The sequence below is a fragment of the Arachis stenosperma genome, chromosome 6 (genome assembly GCF_014773155.1).
Source record: "Arachis stenosperma cultivar V10309 chromosome 6, arast.V10309.gnm1.PFL2, whole genome shotgun sequence".
NCBI lineage: Eukaryota > Viridiplantae > Streptophyta > Magnoliopsida > Fabales > Fabaceae > Arachis > Arachis stenosperma.
This window is the reverse complement of record NC_080382.1, coordinates 146,309,338-146,326,163: the sequence shown is the minus strand read 5'-3', so window position 1 is coordinate 146,326,163 and position 16,826 is coordinate 146,309,338. Positions and strand designations below refer to the sequence as shown.

Sequence of the window (16,826 nt, the reverse complement as noted above, 5' to 3'; positions counted from 1 at the left end):
AATGATTAAAATTTTTTTGTATTTAGTAAAAAGTTTTTAATTTAATATCTATTTAAAATATATTTAGAGTACATGTTACCATCCTAATGATAATAAAAATAAAATAAAATAAAATAAAATTGAATAATATTATTTGAATATCTAAAATATGACATTTATAAGATTTAATGTTTGTTGAAGGTTGTTTATAAAACATGAATAAACTACTAAAATGGTATTCAAATATTTATATTATTGACAAAACGAACTTAAAAAAATGCTAACGACAAAGAAATTTTCGAAAGACTTAAAAATAGGACAAAAAAATATATATTTTAAAAAAATATTTTAAAGATTATATTTTGATGTAATTTTTTGTAATTATTATTAAATAAATAAGATCTCTTTGTATTTAAAATTTAATAATTTTATGTCAAGTAATTTTTTAAAAAAAATTTAACTGTGAATGATAACATTTCCTTAAAAATTAAAAAAAAAAATTAGAGATCAAATTTTGAATTTTTTTAATTGTGGATGATAACATTTTTTTAAAAATTAAAAAAATTTATAAATATCAAGATTTGTTACGATTTTGTTTGCACCTTCTAGATATTTATTTAAATATTGCCACAAAAAATTAGATCAAATGAATAAATTATTTATTAAATATAATTTTTTTTGTTACTTATAAAAAATATAATATTTATTGGTTATTTTTATCCCATTTTAAAATCATTTAGAGATTACTTTGTTAATAACAATTTTCAAAAATTTCTTTTTAGCGTCTAAATCTTTTGGGTATCAAATTGATAGTTAACTCATAAAATATCTAATGAAAAAGAGTCGCATTAAAATTTAACAATTGTAAAGTAAATATATAAACAAAGTATATAAGAATTGGATATTATAAAGCATTTAATCCTTTTTAAGTGAATTTTATAATTTTAAATTTTCAAAACTAAAAATAAATGCATACATGACTTGTTTGCAAGTAAATTTTTCATTACAAAAAAATATTTCCCAAAAGAGAATTGAAGGAGACAAGATCTTATGGATTGCTTTGACCAAGCACTATTGAACCGTTGGATTAGTCTTAGAATTGAGTAACAAAATTCATGGTATCAATCTTAGAAAGATTCATTATCTTCAAGGTGGTCCCACTTCCCACATGTTACAACCATTGTTTTTTTTTGCATACACTGAATCATGATTCAGACTCAAAACTGGTTCCAATTTTTATTGAAACTGTGCATGCAGTAGCACTTGCATATTTTGGGTCTAGCATTGCAGAGAGCAAAAGCATTTTCCTTTAAGCCATTTCTATTTCTTAAAAAAAAAAAAAAGAAAGAAAAAATTTGATTCTTTGAAAGAAACCCAAAAACCAAAAGGCACAAAAGGGTGTGTATGATGTGATTCCAATTTTTCTAGTTTTAGTTTTTATCCACAAGCTTTGTTTTGTTAAGTTATAAAAGTAATTAAATTATATTAATTATATATGTGTAACTTATAAGCTATAAACTCATCACAACAACAACCACAAACAAACCTTGTTCATCTTCCTCTTCTTTCTCACCTTTTGGTTTGTTCAAGGCATTGGCTTTTGAAGTTTTTGAGGTACAAGTTTTTGTTCAATTCTCACACATTCCCCCTCTTTTTGTGTCTTCTCTGCTCATTTTCTAGGACCTTGTCTCATGGTACACTCATCTATATCTCTAAACCTTTGTGCCTTTTCCTTCTTTTCATTTTTAAAGTTTCAAGGGTGGGAACTTTTGTTTGATTATGGTTTTTTAATAATCTTGTTTATCTAAACCCCTACCCCATGATGCATTTCACTCTAAATAAATTATTATTAGTGATATTGCATTAATATAAGCAACTATGTCTCGATCTAAATTAGTCCAATTTCTAATAATAGACTAAATATTTAGCTCAGATCCTAATATTTGGACTCCAATACAAATTCAATTGGACCAAATTAGTCAAATTACTAGTAATAACATTTCATACACACACACACACATATATATATATAGATAAGTCTAAGTTCATTAAGTTAACCATAAATGTTCTATAGCTCTATAATATACTTTGGTTTCTTCTTCTTCTTCTTTCTGATTCTTGTTTTCAAACATTACTGGCAGTCATATTAGTTCTATTGCTTCTAATAAGCCAATGATGAAGCCATTGAAGAATATTGTGAAGGAGCTCAAGGAGATTGGAGAAAGCATTAGCAACATGTATAGAAACAACAACAACAACAAGCATAACGTTCATCATCATCATCATCATCATAGGCATGGAAAATCACACATTGCACCCGAATGTTCATCACCAATATCATCATTATCATCATCACCATCACAATCATCATTATTATCAGTAACAGTACCAGCATGCTCTTCAGCCATGGCAGCAAGAGATCAGAGCAGATGGGCTAACTTGCCACCTGAGTTGCTGTTAGACATAATCAAAAGGGTGGAAGGAAGTGAAACTTCATGGCCTTCTAGAAGAGTGGTTGTGGCATGTGCCTCAGTTTGCAGAACTTGGAGACAGATAACAAAGGATGTGGTTAAGACACCAGAACAGTGTGGTTGGATCACTTTCCCTATATCACTCAAGCAGGTATTTTTCTTTTCATTTTATTTTATTTCATTCTATGCCTTTTCAATAAGTTAAATCAATTTTAATAATTTCTATTAACTCATAAGATTTACTATTTAAATCATGTTATAAATCAGCCACTAAAATCAATCATCAATGTATTTATGTATAAACACATGTGTGGTTTAATTTATTTTTAATATGTATTTATATTTCAGTATATATTTTATATTAGTGGCGAACTTTGGTAGTTGATTTTAATTTTGATATACACGTAGCATAGCTACGTTTAGTTTACTCCTCTAGATCAGATAAAGAATTTGTATTGCTATATTGTTTGATCCATGTAGTCGAGCTCGGATAAGGCGGCTTCAAATGTTGTTGTTTTATTTAACTTTTCAGTTTCCTATCTGGTTATTTTGTTTCAAGATTGAAAGAATATTGTTACATTATAGTAATTTATGATTAATAATGTTGTATCAGCCTGGTCCAAGAGACACTCCAATACAGTGTTTTATTAAGAGAGAAAGGGCCTCTTCAACATATTGTTTATACCTTGGTCTCAGCCCTGGTAATATTCATTGTTCTCAATCATTTATTTTCTTCTTGTAAATAATTCTGTTAACAATGAATGATGATTCAAGAATGTTTATTCTATCATGAAACTCTAGTCTTGAACTTATTTTGTGGTTCAAAATTCCTTCCAATGTTTTGCAGCTCCTTCTGGTGATATGAGCAAACTACTACTGGCTGCAAAGAAGATTAGAAGGGCAACATGTACCGAATTCTTCATATCATTGGTCGCGGACGATTTCTCGCGAGCTAGCACTACTTACATCGGAAAACTAAGGTTAGATTAGTCCAATAAATCTTCAGTTATGACCAATGAATTGTTCTGCTGTTTACTTGATCTGCAAGCAATCAACAGGTCTAATTTTCTTGGCACCAAGTTCATGATCTTGGATGGTCAGCCTTCACTCGATCCTTCTTTGCTTCAATCGAATTGCAAATCACAGCAAAGAGTACACCTGAAACAGGTTCTTCCAAGAGTTGCTGCTTCTTCTTCTTCTGCTAACTATAATGTAGCAACAGTCTCTTACGAACTCAATGTTCTGAGAACAAGAGGGCCGAGGCGAATGCGATGTGCAATGCACTCAATCCCTGTATCATCAATCCAAGAAGGAGGAACTGCTCCAACTCCTTTAAATTTCACCAATTTCTTGAATGATCATGAATGTACTACTCTGTCTCTCTCCAAAGCGAAGAAGCCAGTAACTGAAACCGGGTCAGCTAGTACTCTCAGTACTCCAGAATCAAGCCATTGTGCAAGAGAACTTGTTTTGAAAAACAAGGCTCCTAGATGGCATGAGCAACTTCAATGTTGGTGCTTGAATTTCAAGGGCAGAGTCACAGTTGCGTCTGTTAAGAACTTTCAGCTTGTAGCAGCTGTAGAGCCTTCTCAAAATGTTTCGACTGCGGAACAAGAGAAAGTGATACTACAATTTGGAAAGATTGGGAAGGACATATTCACCATGGATTACCGGTATCCCCTTTCGGCCTTTCAAGCCTTCGCAATCTGTTTAAGCAGCTTCGACACCAAACCGGCTTGCGAATGATCACAATGTATCTTGCAAGAAAAGAAAAGAGAGAATCTGGCCAAACAAATCTTGTTCTAATGAGTGCTTTCATTCTCAAGTTTCTTAGTTTTGTAACATCATAAGAGACATTTGCAAAGTAATCTCAATGTACTGAATATCTTTCCATTTTAATTTTCTTGTATATGAGCAATTTCCAAATAAAAGTGACATTGCACAAGTGTATGTTGTTAAACTCATATGATCTTTTGTCTAAGTTCAATGTATCAATATCTAATGAAATAACACTTAATCCTTATTTTTTATATGTTACAATAACTTATACAAACTATGTTTATTCTTTCATATATTCCTCTACAAATGATGAAGAATTCCAGGTCTTTGATCATCTTTAGGTGATTGAACCATGAACCATCACTGAATTGTTGATACTTTGAATGTTGCTGTTGACATAAGCCATCCCAAATGCATCATCCTTGGTTAAATCTTTCTCAGTGTTTCCATCCATGTCTGTGATTACCTGGGAGCTCTGCTTCGGCTCGCCCTCATCGGCCTCATTCTTCGCCAAATTATCAACTTCCATTGTGGCTCCTCTGTTCTCCCCAGCCAGTGTCACAACCTGTGTTTGTTCCTCAGTGGATAGTTTGTGAACAAACTTCGAAACGTCGCCTACGATGCCTTTATGAAATGCAGCCTTTTCTGGTGAGATGCTTGACATAAACTTGGAAGTTGCAAACATCAAGTTTCTCTCTACTACTCGTTGTGTTCTGCATCGCGGACGAAACACCTCAGAGAATGGATCCTTATTGCTCTTTGTTCCTGAACTAGATGCTATGGTATGTAGAATTGGTTGGCTAGTGGATATGCCTTTGGATTTTCTTGCTTTAACATGTTCATGCACCTCTTTCTCCTTTTCTTGAGGCTCAAGTAACTTGCTTTGTGGTTTCAAAGAGGGCTTGGAACTCTCAGCAGCACCATGCAAATCAAACTTCTTTTCTGTCGATGTTGTTTGTTCCATTTCATGTCTAGAAGATTCCTCAGGCAACCTTGGGATGGTATTCAATGGTGACTTCATCTTAAGCTCAGCTTCTTTCCGCAACGCCAAAGGGGATTGATCAGAGGTTGGTTCATGATGAAAGGAGACAGCTTTTGATTCGGTTTCTTGAGAGGCAAGTAATGGAGGCAAAGTGCTTTCTTGAATACTTGGCTGATCAAAGGTTGGTTCAGTTTTAGAAATTGGAGATGAAGACTTAAAAGAGGTTTCTGGTTCAAATTCTTGAGGCACAGGCTCAAGCTCAGACACAGCCTCAACAATTTTCTCTTTTTCCCCTTGAGAACTAGGCAATGCAGGCAGAGTTCTTTCGTCAGCATCGCGCATTAACGCCTCGCTGGTTCGCGCTGCTAAAGGAGGTAATTGAGGAGGTGGAGGTTCATCAAAGGTTGGTTCGGTTTTAGAAACTGGAGATGAAGGCCTAAAAGAAGTTTGTGATTTGAAATCTGGAGGCTGTGTTGGCATCTGAGGTGAATTGGGGATGGTTTTCAAAGGTGATTTTGCTTTTGTTTCGGTTTCTTGAGGCACAGGCTCAAACTCAGACACTGCCTCTACAATCTTCTCTTCTTCCTCTCCAGAATCAGGCAATGCAGTCAGAGTTCTTTCTTCAGTGTCGCGCTTTAACACCTCGCTGGTTCGCTCTGCTAATGGGGGCAGTTGAGAAGTAGGAGGTTGATTAGAAGCTGGTTCGGTTTTAGAGACTTGTTGCTGAGAGTCTTGAGGCTCAATTGACATTATCTTTGGCTCAGAGACATCCTTGTTTTCCTCTTCTTGTTCAGGCCTTGTGGTTTCTTGGGTAGCAAGCTTTGGTGGAGTCTTGGGAGAAGAGGACACTATAGAATGTTGGAGTAATGGTGATGGTGATGGAGTGTGAAATGGTGTTGAAGTTTTGGATGGAGAAGGTTGTGGAGTGTGATATGGTGTTGAAGCTTTTGATGGAGAAGGAACTGAAGATTCAATCATCACAGAAGTAGTTGTTGGCTTTTCAGGAATCTCTATTATTGGAGGCTTAGGTGGTGGTGAAGGTGCTCTTTGAATTGGTACATCTGTGTCTGAATCTTTGGTAGATTTTGTTTTGCCTTTCGGACGGCGTGGCCGTTCAGTACTCGGCCGGCCGATAGGCGCAAACGGCCACGGAATCCTTAGCCGGAAGGATTGCCTTTTAAGAGTCATGGATGATAGTTAATTTAAAATCAGATGACACAAAAGAATGATGAATTTTTTTTGCTCGTGTTTGTGTTTGAATGCAATGCTGCAAATTGCAGTCATGCATTTATTTGAGTGTATATATATAAACTAAGGATACAAGTTATACCTTACATGAATTATGGGACTCTTTATTACTTGTGCTCACAGTTTCTTTTTGTTTCTTTTTGGAGCATTTTCTTATTGATTCCATTTAAAGAGTTGACATTGTTCTTGCCTTGGTTAGACTAATGTTTTAAGGACATTGACGTTGACATAGTACATGATATGGAATACGTGAATACACTAATTTTAATTTTTTGTGAATCGTAGAGATATAATATACATATAAAACAGTCATATTAGGTGTATATCAAAATTAGTTATCAGTATAAAATATACATGAAAATACTAGCTTATTTTAGTGACTAATTTTAGTATGCAAATAATATTTTTGATTAAATATAAAACATTTTTTTTGATAAATTATAATAATATCTTAATATTTTATTGATATTAATGTAGAGTATAATTTTTAAGTATTTTTTTTCCACAGGCAAAGAATTTTATTCATTAGAATAGAATTACAAAAAAAAACCAAACTATTAGACTAACAGAATTGGGTTCTCCCAAACGTACTCAGAAGAGTACAATAATAATACTTAATTTAAAATAGGAAATAACACTTCAATATGGGATCACATTTATTTGAGTGTATATATATAAACTAAGGATACAAGTTATACCTTACATGAATTATGGGACTCCTTATTACTTGTGCTCACAGTTTCTTTTTGCTTTTTTTTTTTTGGAGCATTTTCTTATTGATTCCATTTAAAAAGTTGACATTGTTCTTGCCTTGGTTAGACTAATTCACATTTAGAAATCATAAGAATATGGAACTCTTTTCTTTTTTTTTTTCTTTGCATTTATTTATTATTCTAAGGTTGGTTCACACTCATGAGGTACAGCAATTCCATACAAAAAGTAAAGAAAAAGTGCCATTCTTCACATATGCCCTTATCAATTAAAGAAATGTTTGAATACACATGAACAAGACTAAAATATTATATAAAATAATTAAAATAGTCCTGTGATTCTAAATTTTTTACATCAAATACAAATTAATTTAATAAAAAATGAGAGTACATAGGAGTATAGACAGAACTTGAAAAAAATATTTAAAGAGACAAAAATTTTTAATAAAAAAATATATTAATATTTATATTAAAATAAAATTTATAAATATAATTATTTTATTATTAAATTTATTATTAATATGTAGGAATACATATGGTTAAGATTAACAAAAAAAATCTGAATTTGATTAATAAAAAATTTTGTTTAGGTTAATAAGCCAAATTAATTTTAAATAAAAAATATTTTAAAAAAATTCATTTTTACATGAAAAAAATAGTTTTTGCACATAAAAATTTATTTTTATTTAAAAAATTAATTTTTTTTATCAAAAACTGAATTTTCTTTAAATTATATAAAATCAATTACAATTTATAAATTATTTTTTAGTATTTTAAAAAATCAATTTTACTTTTGATAATATTTATTTTTCAAAAATTTTAAGATTAATTATTTTTGTTATTATTTTTATTACAAATCAAATAATATAATACAAAGTTAAAATGGTATTAAAGTAAAAACGATAAAAAAAGAAATTATCTACCCCAATAAAAGTTTCTACGGAAAGGAGAGAATATCTGGAAAAGAAAAAGATAGAGAAAGAGCAAGAAGAAAAAAGTACCTCTATGAGAACAACGCAATAGAAAAAATAAGAAGGGTAACAGTGGAATAAAAAATATCCATGGACAAAATGGAAAACAAAATTTATACGCTACCTTAGATACAAGATACACACACCATTCGAATTTCGCAAACCTCGTAGGACAGGTAAACAAATATGAAGATACTAAGCTTTTTTGTATTGAAACATAATAACTTCATTTTCAAGCATTTTTTATTTTTTAAATGACTTCTTATGTCGTTTTATTACAAGTTAATTTTAATTCCGTATGTATACATAATCAATAGGCTATAGAAAATTGAATTATATTGTACAAAAGTGAAAGGCCAAGTTCAAAAGAATAAGAAAAATGAGTGAAGTAAATCACTAATCTGAACATCTTGCAGACATGTTACAAGGGGAGAATTCAAAAACATAATACAAAAATGAGAAGCTGACGAAGCAAAAACTCAATGCTTTATTGCTATGGTCAATCCAAAAGACCATGGCTTCCTTTATAAGACAGGCTGCATTTGTTGGTCAGATAAAAATGGCTCTTCTCATAACTCCAAAACCAGTCCTAAACTATCTAAACTTTGGGAATTTGCGGCTAGGTTTCAAAAGGGCCATCCGCAGGGATTCCGATAGAGCGAAACCCTGCACCTCCATGATGCCACACATTCTTCGCGCATCCTGCTCAAACCCGCCAGCAAGAAGGCTCTGGATTATTCTCTCGAAATCAGCATGTTCCAATTCATCCTTCCTAGCTTCGACAGCACCAAGAGCTTGAAGGGCCTTTTTCTCATTTCCTGCCCTCGCATACATATCACAGAGACTCACTTGAACCTTAAACGGAGGAGCCTCACCTTGCTGAGCAATTTTGCCTAAAAGATGTTCGGCCTCATCAACGAGCAGCAACCTACTCATCCAATCTACCAGAACAGAGTAAGTTGCAACCCCAGGCACAAACCCATCCTTCTCGAGCTTCAAAAGAAGTTCTAATGCCTTGTCCAATAAGTTTTTCTTCTCATAAGCCACAATCATGCTAGCAGTGCACCTATCATCAGGCTTATGCCCCAAGTTTTTCATGTAATCAAAGTTCCTTCTAGCCGCATCTGGGTTACCTGCATTTGCATGTGCCTCAACAAGTAATGTGCATGTCTCCTTAGTCTGCTGGAATCCTGCAAACTGCATCATTGTAGAAATCCGTTCAGCTCCAGTAACTTCACCGCGTTTAGAAAATGCTCGCAGCAGTGCCATGTATATTTCCTTAGTTGGTTTAACATCTTTTGTATCCATCTCTCTAAGAAGATATTCACCCTTTGCCGGATCGTTGGAATTTACATAGGCCATGATCAGTGCGGTGTAGACTTTTACGTTTGGCTGGAAGCCTTGGGCCTTCAAGATTTCAAATGCTTGTTTTGCGCGCTCAAGATTTCCCGCCTTGCAGTACATGTGGAGCAATTCGGTTGCTGCTGAGGCATCTGGTACCATACCTTTTTCGTTCATCTTCTTTACCATCCTCTCAACATCTTCAAACCGATTCTCTTTAGCATAGGCATCAATAAGCCTACAGTAGTCAGATATAGTTGTTTGGAAAGAATCTTCAGTCAATACAATTTCCGCCACCTGGAAACACACGATTTGAAAAAAAATTAATTCAACATCAAAATAAGTACCACCTCATCCCATCATAACTTAAATAATTCACTTCAGAAAATAAATGTACTATAATGATGGTTTCGTAAAATAAGATAACTATATTAAACCACTGACACACACCTTGTAGTACAAGGGTGGATTCTGCTGTTTCAATCCGTCAAGCAGGCTCTTCCAATCAACCCTACTGGGTTGCAAGAGCTCCACCCACTCGGCTAACAGCCTCAACAACTCATCACTGCCCTCCTCCTCCTTTAACTTCAGAATATTCTCGGTAACAATCTTGGATTTCCCAGTTATTGGCTTTGCCTCCTTTGGCCACATGACCTCTCCTGCCTCATGGATCCTATCAGCCACACGTGCCCACTTTGGATCAGATAAATCGAGCCCATAAATCTTGTACCTTATCTTCCCCTTCCTCTTGGGAAGTCCAACAACCTTACCCCCTTCCTCAGCAACACCAACACCAGCATCCCCATGTTCTGTACCCCTTTGTTCCTCCTCTTCATGTTCTTCAGCTTCGGCTTCTTTCCTCATGCACTCCAAACCCTCGTAGAATTCATGCTCCTCCATCTTCTCACGTGCCCACTTGAACCTCAGCTCCCTAAGCAAGTCCCCTCGTATTCCAACCTCGCCAGCAAACCTTATTGTATAGAACACATAGTTTGAGGGCAAAATGATGAGTTTAATAATCATTGAAATTTATCGCAAAAGCATACAGAAAGAGTTATGATCAATCATTTCATATCTGCAGTTTATATATAAATGTAGATAGATACAAAGTCTTAAATAACATTCTCAAAGTAACTAATACTTAAAGATCCCCTGAAACTAATCACACCTACTCAATTTCATAAAATTAATCTTGCTTCTGACAGATTAATTCTTTTATTTTTTTTTTAAATAACGTATCTGGATACGAATTGCATCCAAAAACAATGAATTTTAGACGCAACAATTTCTCCAATATTTTGAGAGAGGCCATAGTTATTATGATCCTTATAACTAACCATAACTGCCTCAGTAACAGGAAAAATAACTAACTAACTAATAACTGAATTCAAATCTGAATCCGAATAAATAACCAACTTAACCAACTAACCTGCACATCTGCTTCACCTCATCACACTGCAAGAAACCTTTCATCTTCTCCTTCTTCCTCTCCTTATTCATTCCTTCGATCACATTGTTGCTCACTTCCCACACGGTCCTCCACAAATCCTCGCTGAAATCGCCGTTGTCACCGGGACGAAACGTCGCCGTCGCCGCCCCAAGGACGCCATCGAACCCTCCCTTCTCGAGCTCCGAAACGACGCGCTCGACGATCACGAGGAGCATGGTGTCGACAGTTCCCTTGTCGGAATCAGGATACGATTCCCGAACCTTCTTCCGCATCATCCACACGAATCGGGACAAGAACTCGTTCATGGTTCCATCGGCGTCTTCTTCGTCGGCAATGGAGCCTGAATGGACGAGAGAGTTTCTGAGCTGGGAACCGAGTTGGGCGCCGAGTTGGGCGGTGACTCGGGAGGAGTGAAAGTTCCTGGAGGTGGCGGTGGCGGTGGAGGGAGGAAAGGGTAGTGGATGGAATATTGAAGAGCGAAAAGGGGCATTTTGGGATAATTGTAAGAATGGAGTGAGTTTTTTGTGTCTGGAGAATAGAGTTCTCCAACTCATTTCTGTGCGAATGAATTGCAGACTTTGCTTTCTGATGTGAGTTTTGGAATGTAGGGTTTTAGATTCGGGGAAGAAGAAGGACAAGAATGGAAATGCACCAAAATATAAAATAAAATAATTTTTTGTTTAGGCCCAATGCTTTTTCTGTTCTCTCTATGGTGGGCCTACGCCCAATAGAATACTAACGCCAAAAAGGCCTTCGAAAAGAAAAAGTATCAGTTAATTCTTCAAGAATGAAACTTTTTCATAAATGGTAACTACTTCATGCAGTTGATCCATTTTTTGCAAAAACATTTATATAATTATTTAGAAGATATATTAAAAAATTAAGGTAAATTTGGATATCTAAACATTTTTCTAATTTTTATTAGTTTTCATTTCCATAAAAAAAAACCCGAAAAAACCCTTTAAAAAATTACGTCAAAAATTTGATTTCTATTTTTTTAGAATACGCTTTTTTATATTTGGTGCATTTTATTTCGATAAAGATAAACTTCAAAGGTTAAGATCCTATTTTTTTTATTGTAAATTAAATTTTTGAAAAGCCAAAATAGTCTTTTATTCTATTTTCTCTCACTCTAATTTCTTTGTGGTGATTTCTTTTTAACTAAAGATAGTTAAGGGAGAGGACACAAATGAAATACACTACTTCAAACTCAAATTTAACCACTAAATTACTGGTTTTTGTTGAATATTTTGCAAGATGAAAGAGCGAAGATAACATTAAAACTTTTTAGTAGTTCTAAATTCTAATCTCCAATAGACTATAGATAACAATACAAGAAGCATGATGTTAACAAAAATCCTAGATGTGAAAATGGGTCAAACCTTAAGTTGTTATACATTTAGTTTGTTACATCATATGGCTATTAAATGATTAACACACATTTTCAATAACTTAGTAGCCTAGAGAAATATAATTAGAAAAAAAATTAAAATAATCTTAATCTAATCAAATAAAAATTAATAGTATTTTGTTAACAAGTGTCCTAAAGACACTTTCATAAAATTTTTAACCTTGAGGGTTCTTTTTATTCCTAACTAATGTTGGATAAGTTTTGAACAAAAGTTGACCTATATAACCTCAAGTACTAAGTACTTCAAAGTCTCTAACTACATTGTCAATTGATTCCATAACTTGATGACTATGTTCTTTATCCACAACTAAGTCATGATCCAAAGAGTTGCTTCCAATTTGATGAATGAATTTGCCATATCTCATCAATAAATACAAAAGGTATTGTAGAAGTTGCTTCTCCTTTTGGTTTGTGTCATTATTAATAACTTGATCAAGTTGCTTCCTAAGTGATGCTTTCTCTACTATGAGAGAGAATGTAGAGTTTATTTTCAACCTTGAAGTTGCAATTTGAATGGCTTCAAGTTCTGCATTCTCCATAGAAGAAGCTGAATCATTAAAGTCCTTCTCATACAATGCTAGAATTGCTTTCCTAGCTTCAACTTCTTCAATTTCTGGGGAAAATTCTGTATCCTTAAGGTCATGGAGTATTCCAGATATCTGTAAGCGAAATCGTTATGTTAATTAATAGGTTAAGCAAATACCTGACTTGTAATAACAACACGATGTTAATTATAAAGTAGTTTTGCATATGCACTTAATTATGTCTCATTATGTTGACAAAAATAACAACTTAAAGAAAAGGAACTTCCTTAAGCTACAAGTAACTTAAAGTACACTAATTAATTAAAACATTTATAATTAGAACATCCTATTTAAATAACATGTTGTCCTTGCTCAGTCACTTTAGAATATTCTTGTAATTAATCTTTTCATATCCCTGACACTCTAAAAATTTAGAACATAAAAATACAAACAATATGTGGAATACATACTCAGATGTTATGAAAACTTATGCCAAGGATGGATATGTATAAAAGAGATCACAGAACAATTCTGTGTGTTACATACTAACCTCAGCAGCCAAGGACAATGGAACAGCACTTTGAATTTGAGTCAAGTATAACTCAAATGCATTTCGAATTTTTTCACATCTTGAAAGTATCCTATGTGATGTCATAGCCTAAATTAAGCAGTGAAATATGTAGTTAGTTATTGCAAAAATATATTTATTACTAGAGTATATGATGAGGATACAATTATTATAATTTTACCAGGTAGAGTTTACTGCATTCAGAAGAGTGTTTGATAATGGAGTTGGCTTTGTTCAAATGGAGGTGTAATGAACAGAGTGCTTTTATGGCTAAAGTACAATTTGGTCTGGCTGATTCAGTAGCTAATATTATGTGCAAGATTCTATCTACGAGTTTCTGAAGTTCCAAGCATATTGAAAGATGTACCTGCACAACAATCACATGCAGGTTCTTCTTATTCATATATATGGATATTCTTGCATTATTTCATCTCATATACACTATATAGCACATTTTCCAGCTAATTAAATTCTTAGTAAATAAAAAAATTCCTTTTGTTTACAAATTTATAATACCTAAGCTTATGAAATTATTACTTAATTCTAAGATACTATGCTGATATGCTCTCTTTTAATTCCTTTTTTCTTTTTATATTCTAAAATTCAAGAGAAAATGAGTTTGCTAACTATTATAACTATATATTATATTAGACTAACTCAATATAGTGATCATACTTATTAAAAAGAAAACATTATTATGCTTTTTTTTTTCACAAAGAAATCATCATCAATTATTGAATTCTTTTTTCATTCAATACAAATAATAATAGAGAAAAAAATGCATAAGTCAAAATAAAAAATACTATATGTATACAAAAAAATTAAGTACTAAATCAAGTAATATATATTATTTAATTTATTTTTAATGTATATTTTATGTTTTAATATATGTTTTATACAAATAACTAATTTACTAATTATTTTTTTGTGTGTATAAATAACATGAATAAGTCAAAATATCTTAGGTTTGAAAATGAGAAAGAAATTAAACTATGGCTCTTTTAGCTATTCATTCTTAAATTTGGAATTATATTTTCCTACAAAAAAATTCTATGAATTTTCAGATATCCATAGAAAATGGTTGGTCCTAAATTTGACAAGTATGACAAATCCTATATACCCATCTCTGAAAACCCAAAGTTTCTTGGTAGTTAGTGAGATTCATGAAAGTTCAATAATTCATAACCAAAGACAGAGATTTGAATAATGAAGGTATGTACCTTAAGATCTTTACAAGGATTTGGATTCTCCAAAGCTTTAGCACCTTTATTATGAACTAACTCATCAACAGCAATCATCACCACGGTTTAGTTTAATTTACTTGATAGAACTAACAAATTAAGTTAAAGAGTTAGAGCAAGAAGAAGGAGAAAGTGGTTGAATGAAGTACTTTTTCTTAGCAACCAAAGAATTTAAGAAGAGAAGATGATGTGTGCTATTTTTAGTGCTAAGACAATGTCCCTGCTCTCTTCAATGGGGTTGGTTCTTTAATAAAATGTCTGTTATGAACCGTATGCTATTTAATTTGTTATTTAGTTGTGTCACCCTACCAAAATAATAATTGAGGCATTTGGCTTTAGCTAGGTCGAGGGCCTATATATATAAGCCTATAAATAAAAATAAAATAAATTGGAGTTTTTTAATTATTAAACTGAATTTGATTATTCTTCGGTGGAATCCAGATTTGCATTAATATTTTATAAAGACTCGAATAATTATTTCGACTTAATGTCTAAAACTTTTGAATAACTATCAGAGAAATATTAGAGTCATCAAAATTTATTATTTTTTATTATTATTTAATTATTATTTTAATTTTTTAATCTAATAATTTAATAATATATTTTATTATAAATTTTTAAAATTAATAATAACTAACTGATAATTAAAATTAATAAATTCTGATAATTTTTTAGTATTTTTCTAACTATTATTCAAAATAAATTATATTGTACTTATTTTTTTGAATGGTGATCTGGAATTTAACTTAATTATCACTTGTTGTAAACAACTTAACTTTTTGCAGGTGAGGTTTGCACAAATGGAGAATGTATAGTTCTTTTATCAAACTTTATTAAGATTATAATTTCAACTAAGATTGGAATGAGGTCTAAGAATCTCATAGTATGAGTGAGTTCGGTGTGTGTGAATAGTATAATGACAAAAAAAAAAACAACGTAACTTTTTAAAGTTTAATTTTTTATTTTTAAATTGTTTTATCTATGTGATATATATTAACTCTTTATTACTATTAATTCTAAAATTTAATTTTGATATATCAACAAGTAAAAAAATTTATACAGTCATTCAATAAAATTTATGTATTTAAATAATTTTTTAAGTAATAAATTTAAAAATTAGTTATTTTTACTAATATAACAATATATAATTTATTGTTTGTATAAAATTAAATTAGTAATTTTAATTAATTTCTTTCTTGACGAGATAATCATAATGACTTACATATATTGTTGAAAATTATGAATGGTTATTTTATGTAAAAATAAAAAAGAATTATAATCTGCATGCATCATTAAATTTTAAAACAAGTTCCAACATAAATTAGAGCCAAATTAACACACCAAAGTTAATTATTTGATTTTTAAACTCCGAATTGCAAAAAGAAGATTAGAAATCATCTAAATAATATGTTTAATTTTGATAAAATCAGTATAATTTTTTAACAACATTATTCAACCATTATTTGTGTCTTAATAGTTTTATGAATTAAATAAATGATGGATTATGCATGTATAATTAAGAAGGTTTTAATAATAATAAATAATAAAAACATTGAGAAAGTTCTTGTTTGTTCACTTTTTTTGACAAACAACCACCAACAGACCAAGTATTATAAAGTCAACTTCTCCCTTTCTCGAGAATTAATTGGAAAAAAAATAAAAAATTAAAGAAGACTTTGGGACCCTTATGGCGAATAGAATAAATGAAGGAAAATTACGTTGTATGTTTGGTGTGTTAGAACTTTCTATTCTGCAATTCATAACGACAAATTTTATCTCCTGGCCGGTCTTTGTTGACTCAATGAGAAAACATGACCCAATATATGATAATAGATTATATAAATATGATTGGTGAAGTCCCAATAAAGAACAAATTAAATGTGATTATCCACATTTTTTATATTGAACCACTAACCAACAAGAGAAAACGTACAAAATGAAATTAAAATTTTGATGCTAAGGTCTTGTGCATATATAATATATAGTGACTACCTTAGCTTGTTAACATAATATCTCACATTAATTATTTGTCATATAGTTTTGATTATAATGTCTCAACATTTTGATGTCATTTTAACTCAATTCATTGGGTGATATTCTAAGCCAGAAGTTGGTTTTTGTTTCTTCCTCCAGTGTAGTTTTCTGATGGTA

At 31.8% G+C, this 16,826-nt stretch overlaps 4 protein-coding genes across 5 annotated transcripts; 1 reads left to right on the top strand and 3 right to left on the bottom strand.

Annotated features, from left to right (window-relative positions):
- The first annotated feature begins 1,306 nt into the window (after window positions 1–1,306).
- LOC130932434 (tubby-like F-box protein 5) lies at window positions 1,307–4,456 on the top strand. 2 transcript variants are annotated; one of them, XM_057861759.1, is made up of 5 exons: window positions 1,307–1,377; window positions 2,121–2,601; window positions 3,064–3,151; window positions 3,298–3,430; window positions 3,509–4,456. In XM_057861759.1, exons 2-5 carry the CDS (start codon window positions 2,152–2,154, stop codon window positions 4,194–4,196), a joined length of 1,359 nt encoding a protein of 452 aa, XP_057717742.1. In that variant the 5' UTR covers window positions 1,307–1,377; window positions 2,121–2,151; the 3' UTR covers window positions 4,197–4,456. The 2 variants fall into 2 exon arrangements, with proteins under 2 accessions (XP_057717742.1, XP_057717741.1); XM_057861758.1 differs by having other exon boundaries at window positions 1,354–1,593; window positions 3,509–4,455.
- On the bottom strand, window positions 4,345–6,453 carry LOC130932433 (uncharacterized). Its single transcript, XM_057861757.1, has one exon. The coding sequence runs from the start codon at window positions 6,397–6,399 to the stop codon at window positions 4,567–4,569; it is 1,833 nt and encodes a 610-aa protein (XP_057717740.1). The 5' UTR covers window positions 6,400–6,453; the 3' UTR covers window positions 4,345–4,566.
- Window positions 6,454–8,459: 2,006 nt separating this feature from the next.
- Window positions 8,460–11,534, bottom strand: LOC130936177 (pentatricopeptide repeat-containing protein At1g05670, mitochondrial). Its single transcript, XM_057866204.1, has 3 exons — window positions 10,911–11,534; window positions 9,932–10,451; window positions 8,460–9,778 (listed from the first exon to the last, which is right to left on the bottom strand). Exons 1-3 carry the CDS (start codon window positions 11,483–11,485, stop codon window positions 8,735–8,737), a joined length of 2,139 nt encoding a protein of 712 aa, XP_057722187.1. The 5' UTR covers window positions 11,486–11,534; the 3' UTR covers window positions 8,460–8,734.
- Window positions 11,535–12,484: 950 nt separating this feature from the next.
- LOC130933210 (U-box domain-containing protein 6-like) lies at window positions 12,485–14,992 on the bottom strand. Its single transcript, XM_057862758.1, has 4 exons — window positions 14,655–14,992; window positions 13,616–13,801; window positions 13,417–13,524; window positions 12,485–13,001 (listed from the first exon to the last, which is right to left on the bottom strand). Exons 1-4 carry the CDS (start codon window positions 14,730–14,732, stop codon window positions 12,570–12,572), a joined length of 804 nt encoding a protein of 267 aa, XP_057718741.1. The 5' UTR covers window positions 14,733–14,992; the 3' UTR covers window positions 12,485–12,569.
- Window positions 14,993–16,826: the final 1,834 nt, after the last annotated feature.